At 42.1% G+C, this 17,851-nt stretch overlaps 1 protein-coding gene across 6 annotated transcripts in view; it reads right to left on the bottom strand.

Annotated features, from left to right (window-relative positions):
• Nucleotides 1–16,531, bottom strand: part of LOC135556156 (myomegalin-like) — a 130,139-nt gene extending 113,608 nt beyond the window's left edge. For 2 of the 6 annotated variants that reach the window (XM_064989122.1, XM_064989123.1), the window contains exons 1-4: nt 16,327–16,404; nt 13,932–14,042; nt 8,193–8,245; nt 4,836–4,909 (exon numbers count right to left, since the gene is read on the bottom strand). In XM_064989122.1, coding sequence (XP_064845194.1) covers nt 4,836–4,909; nt 8,193–8,245; nt 13,932–14,042; nt 16,327–16,370 — 282 coding nt within the window. In that variant the 5' untranslated portion in view covers nt 16,371–16,404. The other 4 variants (XM_064989127.1, XM_064989124.1, XM_064989125.1 and 1 more) reach the window with 4 other exon arrangements.
• Between the last annotated feature and the right edge of the window lie 1,320 nt (nt 16,532–17,851).

Raw genomic sequence — 17,851 nt, 5'->3', positions numbered from 1 at the left:
TTCCATTATGTTATTCTTACAATAAATTCATATAATATAAAATAATGGCACAGGACCTATAAGCACATCTTGTCTGCTAAGTGAACTAGCCTACAGTCCATGGCATGGCGCATAGCCAGATAACATACAATAGGCCGACTCTTCTGAAATACATTTTCTTCATATGATAAATAAATGGATTTCTTGTGATGGTGTATATAAAATGGATTTATTAGACTTTTTAAAGCGTAGATGTTCCAAAAGGCACGCATCAGCGGCTTGTACGGTTGGTGGCCTGGAGATGCTAAACATGTTTATGTTAATTAACGGTCAATTACCGTGAGACCAGCGGTCATTTGCATGACAATAACAGGTTGACAAAATGTCATGACTGCCACAGCCCTACGACACACACACACCCACACCCACACACACGCTCTCCTGACACAAACACATTGTGCAGTGCCTACAGCTGATTTCACCCAGCCATGTCGGAACTGTGACAGCAGACACAGGATACACAACACAAAAACCATACAGGGTACAGACCAACACACCAATCCTCATCACAGGCATTGGGACAGCTTTACAGCATACAGGTATTCAAGATCAACATTTTACAGCCAAGCTGAACTGGTGGTACAGTTTCACAGTAAACAACAGTTTATTTCCACCTCCATTACCCACAGTATGGTACTGAGGAGGAAGTTTACAGTAACATTATGGGAGTGAGGAGGCAGATTAGTGTAAGGCAGCAGTTATCCTCCATGACCGACATCCTGATCAGCTCAATATGACGTCTCTGACCCACTGGAGAGGAGCACAGATTTACAGCTCTGGCATGAGAACTATTAAACACTCTACGGTAATGTAGGCCTCTCTCTCTTGTATGAGAGAGAGAGAGAGAGGGAGAGAGAGAGAGAGAGAAGGAGTGAGATAGAGACAGAGGGAGAGAGAGACAGAGAGAGAAAAGGGAAGAAGAGCGTACCATACATATTAGAGAGAGGATGTAGCATGGGGAGCTGGAAAGGTGAGCCGAGCTGATGTTTGGGCTCTATGTATCGATCTTGTGCCACACAGCCAGAGTGCTGCTGCTGCTCCACAGAAACCTGATCCATCTGTCGTAAGCACACCAATTACCAAGGGCGAACCGGGTCTGAGATCCATATCGACGTGTGAATGAAGACATAGTGTGCATTCTCCTCCTCAGACTGTTCATTGCGCAGCCGCAGTTGCTCCTGCCTGTCTCACCTGGGAGGTTCCTGTTTTTCTACAGCCAAAAGACTACAATAGCCAGAAGGCTATTGACAACCAAAGCAACCATGACAGCAGTTGTTTAACATAGCAGTCAACCAGTCTCAAAATTATTAAATGTTCTGTTTCATGTAATAAAGTATATTGTCCATTTCTACTTCAAATAAAGCACACTTTGTTTATATCATGTACGAAATCATATTATTTAGAGTATGCAATACAAATAAGTTGACCTAAGTATACCTGGATGCACATTTGAAATTACCCATAGGTTGTTGCGTCATCTCGCCTGCGCAAGGGAACACAACTCTTGCCTACGGGACTAATCAGTGGAGGGAAGACTATAGGGGTGAGCATGCTTCAGTTCGGCTAGTCGAACTCGGCTAGGCGAACCAAATGAGTGTGCTCACATACTCCCTTAAAAGACCTTTGCTTGAAAAACATGAAAAAAAACAGCAATATTACTGTTTGTCCATGGAGACGCCATAGCAAGTATACACTACCTCAAAATAGACTGAATTAATCTAAGATAACTCAAGAAATCGGTCATTAATTCTGAAATTTTGCAGAGGAGATCTTAGTCGCGTAATTTTACATCTAACTAATATGTTTGGTGGAGTATTTGTCATTGACAAAATGTGCATGAAAACGAGTCGTCGCTCATTGAATGAAAACAAAGTCTTTATAAAAAAAAAAACATTCTGTTGACCAATCACTAACAAAGGGGCGTAGACTTCAGCTAAACAGACTTCGGTTTACCTCGAGAAAAAAATTGTGTGTGCCCAATCTGCCAAAACAAACCTTACCAGAGTCTAAAACTAACAAAAACACCCCAAAATGTCGTCATAATATGTGTACAAACTCTTCCTAACTGTTTCGTCTGGGAAGCATGTGGACAACTTGAGAGACCGGTCTGCTCAATCAGGACACAGACAGACTGACATGAATACACTACTAACCTCGAGAATATTTTTTCCCCCAGTGTTATACAAGAGCAGAATAAAAACATTTGTCATAATCATATAATCAGCTGTATACACTCTTAGGGGAAAAAAAGGTTTATTCGACTGTTGCCATAGAATAACCCTTTTGGGTTCCATGTAGGGCTCTAACATTGAACCCAAAAGGGTTCTACCTGGAACCAAAAACGGTTATTCAAAGGGTTCTCCTAGACCTTTTTTTGTTAGAGTGTACTGTAAATATGAAGGTCACTCATGATTAACATTGTCTACTAAACAATAACCTTTCAAGCAGTGTTTCACTCTCTCTAAATGCTACAGCATTATAATGAGCAGCTAGAGAAACGGGCTCACGATGCGATGGCTTCCCATCCGACAAGTTGGGGGTTGATATGAGCCATGCGCTAGCTAGCTAGTCACAGAGAACACTGACCTATTTTCACAAGGCAAACAAAAACTACAGCAAGACACAGAGACAGAGACAGAGACAGAGACAGAGAGAGAACAAGCTATGGAGATTAAGAATGAAAAATAGGCACCGAATTCTGCCGCCTTGAACTCCATGGGCTGTGTGTCTGGGTGGGATTGTTTGGGTGTATGGCAGACAGACTGTATACGGCTGCCACTCCACTCTACAGTAATTCTACTTTAAAAGACCGTTCATATAATGTGGTTTTGGAGTACGGCACATTCAGTCTAAGGGCAACATAACAGATTAGCAATTGTAATTTGTCGTGAGGTTTTAATGGTTTAAATTATACCCAACTCTTATATCAATTTAAGTGTTTCTGTGGTCGGTTTGAATTCACATTTATAGGCAGGCATATGCCTTCAATTTCTCAAATGGACTAATAAATGTTATTTGAGAAAGGGCATTTTGACTTTCTGACTTTTTTCCCCTTGAAACCTCAGGATTGTAGTCCAGAGATGTTTGACAGTTACAAATGCTAGTCTGGCAGGTTCATGTTTCTTTGAGCTAGAGGGGGAAAGATTGACTCTTTAAACTGACACAAATTTGGAAAGACGACAAACTTACGCACGCATGGACACACAAACACACACACACACACAGGCCGTTCTGTAACCTGATATATATTTTCTCAGATCCATCCGCTAAGACAACAGCACTAGTCTCTGTTGCTCTACAGTGAGCTTAGTGGAAAAAAAACACACATTTAGTTCAACAGAAATACTGTGTTATATTAAATCACCATCACTGCTATAGCACCTCCAGTGACACAGAAAGTTAAATAAAAAAATATATTTAGACTAAGAGGTGTATTTAACAGATTGAACCTGCTGTTACTATGACTGACATAGTGAAGCCGTTTTTATGAATCAGTGGTTTATGTCAATATTATGCAAAACCCCAATGGTGGAGGCAATCCTCTTGACAACCCAAATCCTGGCATTCAAAATCCATTGTTACCACCGAGAGCACATGGTACAAGATTTGCTATCTGGGTTATCTCAGGAAATTACATTCCCTGAACTGAAATTTGTCCCCAATGTTCTCTGTCTCTACATTTATCTTCTCCAGTCCAAATGCAGTACCAGTGTGTGTCCAGCCTGAGACCGAGTTAGCATAGTTCTCCTCCCATTAACTGGGTCTGTATCTGTACAGTAGTCTCTCCAGATGCCCGCATTGCTTTTCAAATGCTCTAGCTTAAGAGTCTCCGTTGCCAAGGGTCTGGTTTTCGAGCATCTGCATCGCGTGATTAATCCTATCCCCTCTATGAAGCAGCCAGTTGCAGGCTGCAGACAGACTTCAAAAGGCAGCCGGAGTCGCCTCCAGAAGCCAACACACTGGATCAGTCAGCCCCCACGTCACTTCCCAGGATTCAATGCGTTGTACTAGATTGGTTTGGGGACTCTGCTACACGGTCGACTTCGTTGGGGAAAGCGAGCCTTGGATTACAGAGTGATCAGACGACAGGCGATGGCTTCCTGGTTTTCAAAATGATTAACCCCCAAACAAACCACGACCCTGTAACCTCCAGGCAAAATCACCCTTACACTGTTATCCCTCGCTATTGACGTTACTTCAACCATCCAACCCCCACTACCACCCTTTCCCCCTAACCCCCATATCAAATCACAGATTCCCCATTCCTCCCTCCCCTGGAGTCCTGTCCTTCACTAAGACGATGGTAATTGAAGCAAGCACCTCTAGAGTTATATCAGAACCATAATAGCCTGGCGCTCAGCCCAGAACCTATTACAATGTCTAAGCACTAGAGGAGAGAGAAACCAACCTCCTCCATCCACAACCATAAACACCACTTACTGTATAGTAGTATACCAGCGCTACACTGCATCTTTAACACAATATAATTTATTTAGATTCCTCTACTTGGGTGCTTGAGTGTATGGGCTATACAGTCCAGTTCTACATGGCCATTATGCAGGAAGGATAAGGTGAGGAGAGCAAAGATAGGGATTGGGGGAAGTTACAGGAGACCGGAATCTTTTTTACCCATAGTCTTCTTGACTCATAGTCAGAGGTTCCGTTACCACATGATCATCACCAACCCACCTAAAAACACGTTGTCAGACAATTCAGACAGGTCTGAACACCTCTTTCCACTGACTACCACACTGTACCAGACCATAAGAATAGGAGAGAGGAAGACAAGCCCTTACCTGTTCAAACTCTCTGAGGCTGTGGGTCTGGAGAGGAGGAGGAGGGCCGTTCTCTGTCTCATTACACAAGAAATCTGGAAAAAATAAAATGAAACACCTGAAAGCTGCAATAATTGTCAGGTAAAAAAAAAAATCATATTTAGTTTTAAGAAAAACACCTCTGGATTCTCACCAGGCCATCGCTCAGTCAGAACTCTTAACAGAGTTGTTAGGATCAAGTGAATTGATTTGCACTTTGCAGAAGTGTGATTGACTTGGAAAACAACAGCATGTGTGTTGCAGCTACCCTGAAAAGTCACAATCTGCAATTACTTGAATCCCGGCCTTAGTAACGGTGTGGAACTTACGTTGTCTCATTAAACTCCTATTAGTGTTTTATATACAGTGCATTCGGAAAGTATTCAGACCCCTTGACTTTTTCCACATTTTGTTACGTTACAGCCTTATTCTGAAATTGATGAAATACAATTTTTTTCTCATCAATCTACACACAATACCCCATAATGACAAAGCAAAGACTAGTTTTAAGAAACTTTTGCTGATATAAAAAAAGAATGTAAATATCATATTTACATAAGTATTCAGATGCCTTAGTCAGTACTTTGTTGAAGCACATTTGGCAGCGATTAGAGCCTTGAGTCTTCTTGGGTATGACGTCTGGCACACCTGTATTTGGGGATTTTCCCCCCATCTTCTCTGCAGATCCTGTCAAACTCTGTCAGGTTGGATGGGGAGCGTCGCTGCACAGATATTTTCAGGTCTCTCCAGAGAATGTTCGATCGGATTCAAGTCCGGGCTCTGGCTGGGCCACTCAAGGACATTCAGAGACGTCTCCCGAAGCCACTCCTGCGTTTTCTTGGCTGTGTGCTTAGGGTCATTGTCCTGTTGGAAGGTGAACCTTTGCCCCCCCCCATCTGAGGTCCTGAGCGCTCTGGAGCAGGTTTTCATCATGGATCTCTCTATATTTTCCTCCATTCATCTTTCCCTCGATCCTGACTAGTCTCCCAGTACCTGCCGCTGAAAAACATCCCCACAGCACTAGCCTATGTCAATCTACTATGTCTTTCTCTCTGTGCAAGAAAAATATATTCCAAACATAGTCTGGGACAGTTGTGGGATGCGATAGATCCCAAATTAATATAACCGCTAGCATTTAGAAATACTGTTTTAAGCAATGAGCCTGACGCAACAGATCAGAATGTTTAGCTTAAAATGTTGATAGCCTAATAGTTTATTTCTTCACATTATAAGCACAGAAATGCACACACGGCAGTAGGCTATAAGCGCAAATGTTCCATTAGCAGAAAAACACCATTCTCAAAAGTGACCGCAAATGCGATTATGCATGTAATGCTTTTATTAAAAAGGTGGAATTTTATGGTGAAAATTATCTTCCCCCATTTTGAAACTCACACACTCCGTAAAGCGGATCATTGTGCTTCATTTTAAGGAGTTAAGTGGCCACTTTAGCTGTGATACAAATATCATCAAAACATTTAGGCCTAATGGGCTAGGCTACATCAGGCGTGCAATTATAATTTGAAAAAGTTGCATCAAAAAAAGCACTGTTTCTTGCCTTATGCTAGGCATCATTCACAAGTGATAATATATCATTCACAAGTGATAGGCTAATATTGTCACCCATCAGACTATTCTTGATTTAATCTTGTCTTTACATATACTAAATAATATATGTGTGAAATTAGTTTTGATTTAGAATGGACCATTATCATGCAGCGGTAGTACGGTCACCATAACAGCCCTAGCTGTCATGTGCTTTTTACTGAGGAACAGACTTTGTCTGGCCCCTCTACCATAAAGGCCTGATTAGTGGAGTGCTGCATAGATGGTTGCCCTTCTTGAAGGTTCTTACATCTCCACAGAGGAACTCTGGAGCTCTGTCAGAGTGACCATCGGGTTCTTAGTCAACTCCCTGAACAAGGCCCTTCTCCCCCGATTGCTAAGTTTGGCCGGGCGGCCAACTCTAGGAAGAGTCTTGGTGGTTCCAAACTTCTTCCACTGTGTTCTTGGGGACCTTCAATGCTGCTAGAAATGTTTTGGTACCCTTCCCCAGATATGTGCCTCGACACAATCCTTTCTCGGAACTCTACGGACAATTCCTTGGACCACATGGCTTGGTTTTTGCTCTGACATGCACTGTCAACTGTGGGACCTTATATAGACACGTGTGTGCCTTTCCAAACCATGTCCAATTTAACACAGTTGAACTCCAATAAAGTTGTAGAAACATCTCATGGATGATCAAGGGAAACAAGGTGCACCTGTGCTCAATTTCGTGTCTCATAGCAAAGAGTCTGAATACTTATGTAAATACGTTTTTTTCTGTGTTATATTTTTTTTTACATGTACAAAAATGTCTCAAAACCTGTTTTCCCTTTGTCATTATGGGGTATTGTGTGTTGATTGATGAGGAACATGTTTCATTTAATACGTCTTAAAATAAGTCTGTAACGTAACAAAATATGGAAAAAGTCAAGGGGTCTGAATACTTTCTGAATGCACTGTATCACCCCTGGGCTCTGTTAAATACTTAGCCAACATGGTACGGTCCGTTACAGCTGAAACTGCTCCAAACGGCCTAATGCCAAACTTCTCTTTAAAACGACTAAATACCAGGATCATTCCCAGGAAAACCACACAGGGATACAATAATGTGTGTTTTGTTCCTTGAGAATGGGTGTTTGGCAAATTTTGGAGGGGGGTATAGAATGAGTGGGGAGATGCAGGGTTAGGTCCCGAGGGGCTTAATCACAGAACCATTGGCAGAGCTGAAACGTCTGACAGTTCTTTAAAATCGCAGTAGGAGCTCATTACAGATTATTAAAGAGCGTTGCATTATGTAGAGTGTAGGCTAGGCTACAGAAGATGTCCTGGACCCGGGCCTAAAGTGTAACTGCTGGTACACAGGCCAGGCCAGGCTACGAGAAATTACACAACACCCATATGATTGACGATTGCACTGTGCCAAACGTGTACACACAGGAACTAGGAAGGGGGGCACATCCAAACACATTCTAACACTTTTTTGTACTCAAGAGTAATTCACAGAGGCAATAGTTGTTAAGTGTCTTTAATAACAGCCGTATGGTCTTAAACATGTCCTTGTATGGGCTGGGTGGGTTAATAAATAAAGAGTTGAAAAGAGTTATATAGTGAGAGGTGTAAGAGGTGTGTTTGACCAAACAGGAAGGGAGAAAAACAGCAGGATAGAAAGAGAGGGAGAAAAGTCTATTTAGTGCAAGAAAGAGAGAGAGAGGGAGAGAGACAGTCACAGAACGTGAATGGAATATTGTGTGTGTGTGATAAATGACAGAGCCAGTGTGAATCTCCACTTACCAGTCATGTGTCCTATACTCTTGGTCCGGGGCTGCCGATCACCAGCATAGTGCCTGAAACAGAGTTGCTTTAGTCAAACACACATATCATGGAACATCCGGTTTTTATTACCTCGGATAGACTGGAATATAGTTTTACTCACATCCAAAACTAACAAAAAGTGCTAAAACTGTTTGAGCTGAGAGTAGGGCTAGAAAGTATTTCCTGGATCGGGTCACGTGATCAGGAAAAACTATTGTGCCTACTCCCTACTAATGAAATAACACTAGTGATTAGACTATGTGGAACACAGTGAGCAATGGAGTAGAGACTGGGTTGAGCTGAATGTGTTCACACACATGTAGCAAGCACATACTGAACATTACACTTTCTGGTTTTTAAACCACACACTTCTATTTATATTTATTTATTTAACCAGGCAAGTCAGTTAAGAACAAATTCTTATTTACAATGACGGCCTACCCCGGCCAACACCTCTCCTAACCTTGCGCCTGGGGGAACAGCTGGCCTGTATCGGCAGCATCTGAGTGTGTGTGGGTTAGTTCTAGCCGTGGAAGAAGCCTAATAACTATTCAGACAGACAGACCACCAGGTCACTGATACTACAACAACAACAGCAGGTCTTTGCACAAAGCTGAACTTAAAAAGCCCTTACTCATCAGCACCTGTCATGGGGACCAACAGGGAAGTTTGAGTAATCAACATGGTGAACTAAATCATGAGTATACATCATTTCATTTCATTATGATTACATCAATATAATTTGGGATTTTCCCATGTGTATTGCTGCCACTAGTGTTTGTATTTGTCATTCAATGTAGTCCTTCCTATATAGGAACACACTTTCCCAGTAGATGAAACGAATCATCCAATCAGTGTTGTGACTAATGACTAACCAAAAAAACCTGATGATATGGGTTGTCTGTTCTCCCATGAGAGTGATTACTTTGATTACATAATACAGTATATTGATAGCCTTAGATCAACACACAACACAACGCCTTCAAAACAAACAGAAGCACACCAAGCTGCTCAAAGGGGCGGCAGGGTAGCCTAGTGGTGAAAGCGATGGACTAGTAACCAAAAGGTTGCAAGTTCAAATCCCTGAGCTGACAAGGTCCAAATCTGTCATTCTGCCCCTGAACAGGCAGTTAACCCACTGTTCCTAGACCATCATTGAAAATAAGAATTTGTTCTTAACTGACTTGCCTAATAAAAAAAGACAAACTTTAAAAATACATTTTGATTTTCCTTTAAAAAACACATACCAGCTAGCTACACACGACTAAACCTCCAACTAGTTATTCAGCCTAGTCCACATGTACTGTACACCCCCCCCCCCTGCATATTTATTTGAACCGTGAAGCTAAACATTTTTATTTGTATTTGGCTCTATACTCCAGCATTTAGGATTTGAGATTAAATGTTTTATTTGAGGGTATTTTCATACATATCTGTTTTACCGTTAAAAAAATGTAAGCACGTTATGTATGTAGTCCCCTCATTTGATTGCCTTCAAACTTGTTGGATACCTTTGCCGTTTCTTTTGGTTGTGTTTCGGATTATGTTGTGCCCAATATAAATTATTGGGAAAATTTTGATGTGTCAATTTCGAGTCATTTATTGTAAATAAGAATAGAATATGTTTCTGAAAACTTCTACATCAATGTGGATGCTACCAAAAGTTACAGGCATAAAGATCATAGCCCATCAAAAAATGTAACCTCCCCTGTTATTGGTAATGGTGAGAGGTTAGCATTTGGGGGGGGGGGTGATCTTTATGCCTCTGTAACTTTCTCATTCATCATTGTTCACAATTCAATCATGATTATCCGTAATAATGGTAGCATCCACATTAATGTCGAAGTGTTCAGAAACATATTCTATGAGGCATATTAAAAGATTTAGCTTCCCTCTCCAAATAAATATGCAGGGAAGTGTATATCATTGGCAGCAGAGTGAACACCTTACCTGCCCCCCCTGTACAGAAAACCATTCATATCCAAGCCAAACCAACCAACCAACGGTTCACAGTAAATCAAAATAAAACAGACTAAAAAAAAAGCACTGGGAGGATTCCACAGGATTCAAGAAGCAGGGTATCCCATAAGATTCCTTCAGAGCAGTAGTATCTCCTCAATGGGCTACTCCAGTTCAGGTGAGATCAGTGTTGTCCTCCTCAGACCTCAGAAAGAGCCAGTCCTGTTCCTGTACAGACCCCCAGACTAGAGACAGGCTGGTCGGCCACACAGCTCCCTGAGGACACGGGGCTCCAGACTGTCATTTGACGTGGCAGGCCAGCCAGAGAAAGACAGGATTCCAGTGAAACACACAGGTCCTCTCCACACACACACACACACACACACACAGGGAGGAGTAGTGGGAAAAAGCACCAGAGCAAAAGGTACACAAACACTCAGATAGAGAGAGGGAGGAAGAGGTAAAGTGTGTGTGTGCTTCTGGTTCAGCATGAAAGACAGATCTGTTCCAGCACACTCCCGACCAAACAGGCAATTCAGTATGAGGCAGTGTGTGTGTGTGTGTGTGTGTGTGTGCAGGTTGGTTCTCCTATCATTGTGGGGACCTAAAATCCCACAAAGTCCCACAAGGATAGTGAAACAGGGACAATTCTCCCTCGTGGGGAAATGTCCCATGTCCCCATGAGAACAAAGGCTATTTTAAGCTTAGGGTTAGGTTAGGGTAAAGGTAAGTGGTTAGGTATATATATATATGTGTGTGTATGTGTATGTACAGTGCCTTGCAAAAGTATTCATCCCCTTGGTGTATTTCCTATATTGGTGCATTACAACCTGTAGTTTAAATGGGTTTTAATTTGGATTTCATGTTATGGACATACTCAAAATAGTCCAAATTGGTGAAGTGAAATGAAAAAAAAAATACAAAATTGGTGCATGCATATGTATTCACCCCCTTTGCTATGAAGTCCCTAAATAACATCTGGTGCAATCAATTACGTTCATAATTAGTTAGATTACACACAAGTGGACTTTATTTAAGTGTCACATGATCTGTCACATGATCTCAGTATATATACACCTGTTCTAAAAGGCCCCAGAGTCTGCAACACCACCAAGCAAGGGGCACCGCCAAGCAAGCGGCACCATGAAGCCCAAGGAGCTTTCCAAACAGGTCAGGGACAAGGTTGTGGAGAAGTACAGATCAGGGCTGGGTTATAAAACAAAATCCAAAACGTTGAACTTCCTAAGGAGCACCACTAAATCCATTATTAAAAAATGGAAATAACATGGCACCACAACAAACCTGCCAAGAGAGGGCCACCCACCAAAACTCATGGATCAGGCAAGGAGGGCATTAATCATAGAGGCAACAAAGAGACCAAAGATAACCCTGAAGGAGCTGAAAAGCTGCAAAGCTCCAAAGCGGAGATTGGAGTACCTGTCCACGGGACCACTTTAAGCCGTACACTTCACAGAGCTAGGTTTTACGGACGAGTGGCCAGAAAAAAAGCCATTGCTTGAAGAAAAAAAATAAGCAAACACATTTGGTATTCGCCAAAATGCAAGTGGAAGACTTCCCCAAACATATGGAAAAGGGTACTCTGGTCAGATGAGACTAAAATTGAGCTTGTCTGGCGCAAACCCAACACCTCTCATCATCCTGAGAACACCATCCCCACAGTGAAGCTTGGTGGTGTCAGCATCAGGCGGTGGGGATGTTTTTTCATCGGCAGGGACTGGGAAACTGGTCAGAATTTAAGGAATGATGGCTGGCACTAAATACAGGGCAATTCTTCCAGAGATTTGAGACTGGGACGGAGGTTCACCTTCCAGCAGGACAATGACCAAGAGCATACTGCTAAAGCAACACTTGAGTGGTTTAAGGGGAAACATTTAAATGTCTTGGAATGGCCTAATCAAAGCCCATACCTCAATCCAATTGAGAATCTTTGGTATGACTTAAAGATTGCTGTACACCAGCTGAACCCATCCAAATTGTAGGAGCTGGAGCAGTTTTGCTTTGAAGAATGGGCAAAAATCCCAGTGGCTAGATATGCCAAGCTTATAGAGACATACCCCAAGAGACTTGCAGCTGTAATTGCTGTGTCTCTACAAAGTATTGACTTTGGGGGGGTGAATAGTTAAGCACACTCAAGTATTCAAGTTTTTTTGTCTTATTTCTTGTTTGTTTCACAAGAAAAAATATTTTGCATCTTCAAAGTGGTAGACATTGTGTAAATCAAATGATGCAAACCCCCCAAAATGTAATTTTAATTCCAGGTTGTAAGGCAACAAAATAGGAAAAATGCCAAGGGGGGGTGAATACTTTCGCAAGCCACTGTATGTATGTATGTATGTATGTATGTATGTATGTATGTATGTATGTATGTATGTATGTATGTATGTATGTATGTATGTATGTATGTATGTATGTACAGTGGGGCAAAAAGGTATTTAGTCAGCCACCAATTGTGCAAGTTCTCCCACTTAAAAATATGAGAGAGGCCTGTAATTTTCATTATAGGTACATTTCAACTATGACAGACAAAATGAGAAAAAAAATCCAGAAAATCAAATTGTAGGATTTTTAATGAATTGGAAAATAAGTATTTGGTCACCTACAAATAAGCAAGATTTCTGGCTCTCACAGACCTGTAACTTCTTCTTTAAGAGGCTCCTCTGTCCTCCACTCATTACCTGTATTAATGGCACCTGTTTAAACTTGTTATCAGTATAAAAGACACCTGTCCACAACCTCAAACAGTCACACTCCAAACTCCACTATGGCCAAGACCAAAGAGCTGTCAAAGGACACCAGAAACAAAATTGCAGACCTGCACGAGGCTGGGAAGACTGAATCTGCGATAGGTAAGCAGCTTGGTTTGAAGAAATCAACTGTGGGAGCAATTATTAGGAAATGGAAGACATACAAGACCACTGATAATCTCCCTCGATCTGGGGCTCCACGCAAGATCTCACCCCGTGGGGTCAAAATGATCACAAGAACGGTGAACAAAAATCCCAGAACCACACGGGGGGAACTAGTGAATGACCTGCAGAGAGCTGGGACCAAAGTAACAAAGCCTACACACGGCCAAGGGCAACAAAGGAGTGGCTCAAGAAGAAGCACATTAAGGTCCTGGAGTGGCCTAGCCAGTCTACAGACCTTAATCCCATAGAAAATCTGTGGAGGGAGCTGAAGGTTTGAGTTGCCAAACGTCAGCCTCGAAACCTTAATGACTTGGAGAAGATCTGCAAAGAGGAGTGGGACAAAATCCATCCTGAGATGTGTGCAAACCTGGTGGCCAACTACAAGAAATATCTGACCTCTGTGATTGCCAAAAAGGGTTTTGCCACCAAGTACTAAATCATGTTTGCCGAGGGATCAAATACTTATTTCCCTGATTAAAATGCTAATCAATTTATAACATTATTGACATGCGTTTTTCTGGACTTTTTTGTTGTTATTCTGTCTCTCACTGTTCAAATAAACCTACCATTAAAATTATAGACTGATCATTTCTTCGTCAGTGGGCAAACGTACAGAATCAGCAGGGGGTCGAATACTTTTTTTTCCCTCACTGTATATGTGAGGGGGGAGAAGTCAATTAGATTATGCATATTATGAATATTCTCTCACACACACACACACACACACACACACACGACCCCCTTATATCTCTCTTTGTGTCTGTCTCCCTCCTCTCTCTCACCCCCCCCCCCCCTTCTCTGATGCATCTGCCCTCTCTAACTCGCATACCTGTCTGGCATTTCACAAGTCCAACCACTGTGGAACAGGGGAGAAGAGAGGAGGCTCCCACATGCAGCTTGGGCAGGCTCCAGATAGCTATGTCCCTGCTGCACTGCATGTCTGTACAGGGGAGAAGGAGGAGAACGTTGTGATTTATTTGCACTGTTTTGTGCTGGGCTGTTATCATGTTATGTAACCATCAAAACACCTCACTGTGTATGTGATTTAACGTGTCTTGTGGTTTTTACCCTTCCTTCAACTCTTTCTTTCCTTTCGTGACTGGCAGCGTCATTTGCGTTGCAGACATTGTCGTCATCATCATAACTATTGATTTCATCCCAATCATGGTTACACTCCCTGCCTGCAGTGTTTCTGCTGGCCATGGGAAATCTCACACATAGCTCAGAGAAGAGTATCCAATACCAGGTCAGGTCAATTCAGGACAAGAGGTACACTCCTGACCTTTGGTTGATTCTCAAATACATGATATCATGATTTATTGAACCAACATCGGTTCAATAAATGGGACCAAAATGACTGATCAGTCACTGCACTGAGAAAGTTCAGACAGTGCAAATCAACCTATGATCTGCCGTAAGTGAAAGAGAGAGAGAGAGAGAGAAATAAAGAAATCTAAAGAGAGAGAGAAAGAAAGAGAGAAAAAAAGAGAGCAATGTATTGGTCTGGCTCTACTACAACAAGGTCACTGTAATTACCCCGACCACTCAACCCCCTACCCTTCCTCCCCCATTCTTTCCTTCCCCCTCCCTCTTCCCCATCACCTCTCCTACTGTGTTTAAACAGCTGCTCTGAACCAGCTGCTATGACAGCAGCCCACTGACAGACAGAAAACCTTGAGTCACCAAAAGGTTCCAGAAAAGGAACAAGGTCCTATTCAAGAAGCTAATAAGTGTGGATTCAGAGTGACACTGCCATGAAAAAATTACAGTCTGGACCAAACCCATAATACTATTGCATATATGGCTCTGGTCTGGACCATAGAAACAGAATGAGGTTATATTCTATGTTATTATATTTCTATGTGCTGGAGTCAGACAGTGCAGTTCCATCAAGCATCGTTGGCAGCACACAAACACGTTTTACTACAAGCCCACACACATCATATGTTTCACTACAAGCCCACACACACACACACACACCTGATCTGAGTACAGTAGATAATATCCTTCTCTGAGTTGAGCTCAGCTGTGTGTCTGGCCATCTGTACTGAATGAAGCCCAGACAAACAGTCGATGGGATGGCTCACTTGGCGCCTACTGATTAGAACCAGCTAGGTCTGTTCCTGCTACCTTCCCTGTGTTGATAGAGGGGGAGATGTAGTCGACTGTCTAATTCATTGTGTCACGTTTTTACAAGCTGTTAATGAGAGCTTTTAACACTTCCAATGTGTGGCACACAGCTGTAATGGGTGTGCTAGCTACGATGATGACAACACGTGTACAACAACAAGGTTTGCATCACGGTTTGCACCAACTGTCAAAATGTAAGCTTGGCAGTTCAATAAGTATCACCGATCGATTTTCAAACAAGGTTTAAATAAAATGGGTGGGGGGGAAGGGAGTTTTGTCATTAATGGAAACATACTCCTTTGAAGTCTGATGACAGTCATCACCTATAGACCCCACAATCAATCGACTAATTGATTGCTTGATTGATATAGGCCCAAACAAGGGGAGCAAGCAGTCGATAGGCTAGGGTTCTGGGTTCCAAGATTAGCTGGTAGAGGGGCCAGACCAGGTCAAAGTACATCAGAAATCAAATGGCCATGGGTTAGACAAACAGACAAGACCCCTGTTCTTAAACCTCCCCTCTAGTACTGACAACACCAGAGTGAATACACATACACCATTGGAACAGCATGACCTGAGTGTTTTAGCCCAGTGTGCCAGTAAACTATATATGGCTTAGGGAAGCCACTATATCACTCAAAATGATATTAATGCTCCTTTTATACAACACTTAATCTGTATAATAATGCAACGTTATTTTGAATATAGTCTATGCTAGTGTACCTTTTTAGATGAGGACAAGGAATGTAATGACAAAATGCAAGAGATAAATAGCAGCTGTCAACTGGACACATTTTGAAGATGTCAATATTTACAACAGGGAACACTCTTCATGTAGCTTCCAAACTTGCACAACCACATTGGGCACAATCCTCTATGTAATATTAATGTTGATAAATTAGGAGAACATTATTGTTCTGCATTTCAGAGTGCAAAACATATCATTTTCAAAAGAGCATCTTTGCATGAAAAAAAAACTAATTGCAATCCACTCACAGATGACTTTGTAATGCAATGAATATCTGCTCAGTTGAATCATCAATCATATATTTACAGCATTGCAATGACTGATTAGATGGCATAGCCTACATTACCTTTCAATTCCTCTCAAAGTGCTTTCTGACACTGTCCAATCCATACTGATTTATCACAGGAGAATCCTCACGTTGGAATCTTCCCGTTACTAACCTTTAATACTGTATCATCCAACCGAATCTCTCCAAGCAAGGTAGCGAGTATCTCACGGAATCCGCGAAATGTTGTACAAAAGCGTCGGATGCTTTCAGTTCGTTATAATTGGTCCGTAGCTGCCAGTGGCCCCCACGGTCCAATAAATGCTGGCTGATTTCACATGCGTCATATTATGCACTTCGTCTGTGCACGTGCACCGAGATCAAAGGAAGCCGGACCCAGGACCCCAGTACATTCGCGCGCGGGTGAGGACCACTGCGCGCATGACAAAGACTCATCCATGAGAGAGCAAAAAAGGATCACATGGGCTTTCGAATGATATGACTTTTTACTAGTTTATTCTATGAATTAAATGTTATAATAACAGATTTACCTTTTACATTTGACAAACATGGATTTCGTACTAGGCCTAATGTATGGCTATGTTCCTAAATTAATGTTAGCCTATAAGCTTTTATTGCTCTGCTCAGTGTTCCTATGCCTACCTTTGCATTCACAGACTCAAATCAAATCGCTTCGTAAACAGGTGTAGACTGACAGTGAAATGCTTACTGGCGGGGCCCTTCCCAACAATGCAGAGAAAAAAAAAGAGAAATAATAGAAAAATAATAACATGAGGAATGGAATAAATACACAATGATGAATAATAACTTAGTTATATACATGAGGTACCAATACCGAGTCGATGTTTAGGGGTAGGCCTATGAGGTAATTGAGGTAGATATGTACATGTGGGTAGGATTTAGTGACTAGTAGCAGCAGCGTATGTGATCAGTACAAAGAGTTTCTGCATAAAGGGTCAATGCAGATAGTCCGGAAAGCTATTGGTTAATTATTTAAACAATTTTGCAGATTCATGGCTTGGGGGTGGAGACTGTTCAGGTGTTGGTTCCAGGCTTGGTGCACCGGTACTGCTTGCTCTGCGGTAGCACAGAGAACAGTCTATGAATTGCCTTCCTCTGACATCCGCACTGAGCTAGAGGCTACAGCTGCCAGTTTCAACGAGAGTGACACTAATATGGAAGCTTATAATAAAACCCGCTACGACCTCTGACTAGCCATCAAACAGTCAAAATATGAATACTGGACGAAGACTGAATCCTACTACGCCGGCTCTGACGCTCGTCAAATGTGTCCGGGTTTGCCAAACTATCACAGATTATGAAGGGAATCCCAGAGGTGTTTGTCAGACCGGGAGACATCCTGAAATTCGCTCTTAAGTAGAGCTCAGCCCTGTCCGTTTTATTGTCCAATCATGTCGCTTTCTCTGTGACCGTGTATAGGAAACCCTCCTAGTCCTTCTTAAAAATATAATTCATATGAACAAGTAGAAGGTTGCTGCAACTTGACAGGGTTTTCAACCTCCCCAAGCCCAGGATTTTTTGGGGGAATGTTTTAAAGCCATGGGACCTGATTAGAAAAATATAT

The sequence above is a fragment of the Oncorhynchus masou genome, chromosome 15 (genome assembly GCF_036934945.1).
Source record: "Oncorhynchus masou masou isolate Uvic2021 chromosome 15, UVic_Omas_1.1, whole genome shotgun sequence".
NCBI lineage: Eukaryota > Metazoa > Chordata > Actinopteri > Salmoniformes > Salmonidae > Oncorhynchus > Oncorhynchus masou.
Note: the sequence above shows the minus strand (reverse complement) of the source record. Positions and strands in the feature narration are given on the sequence as shown.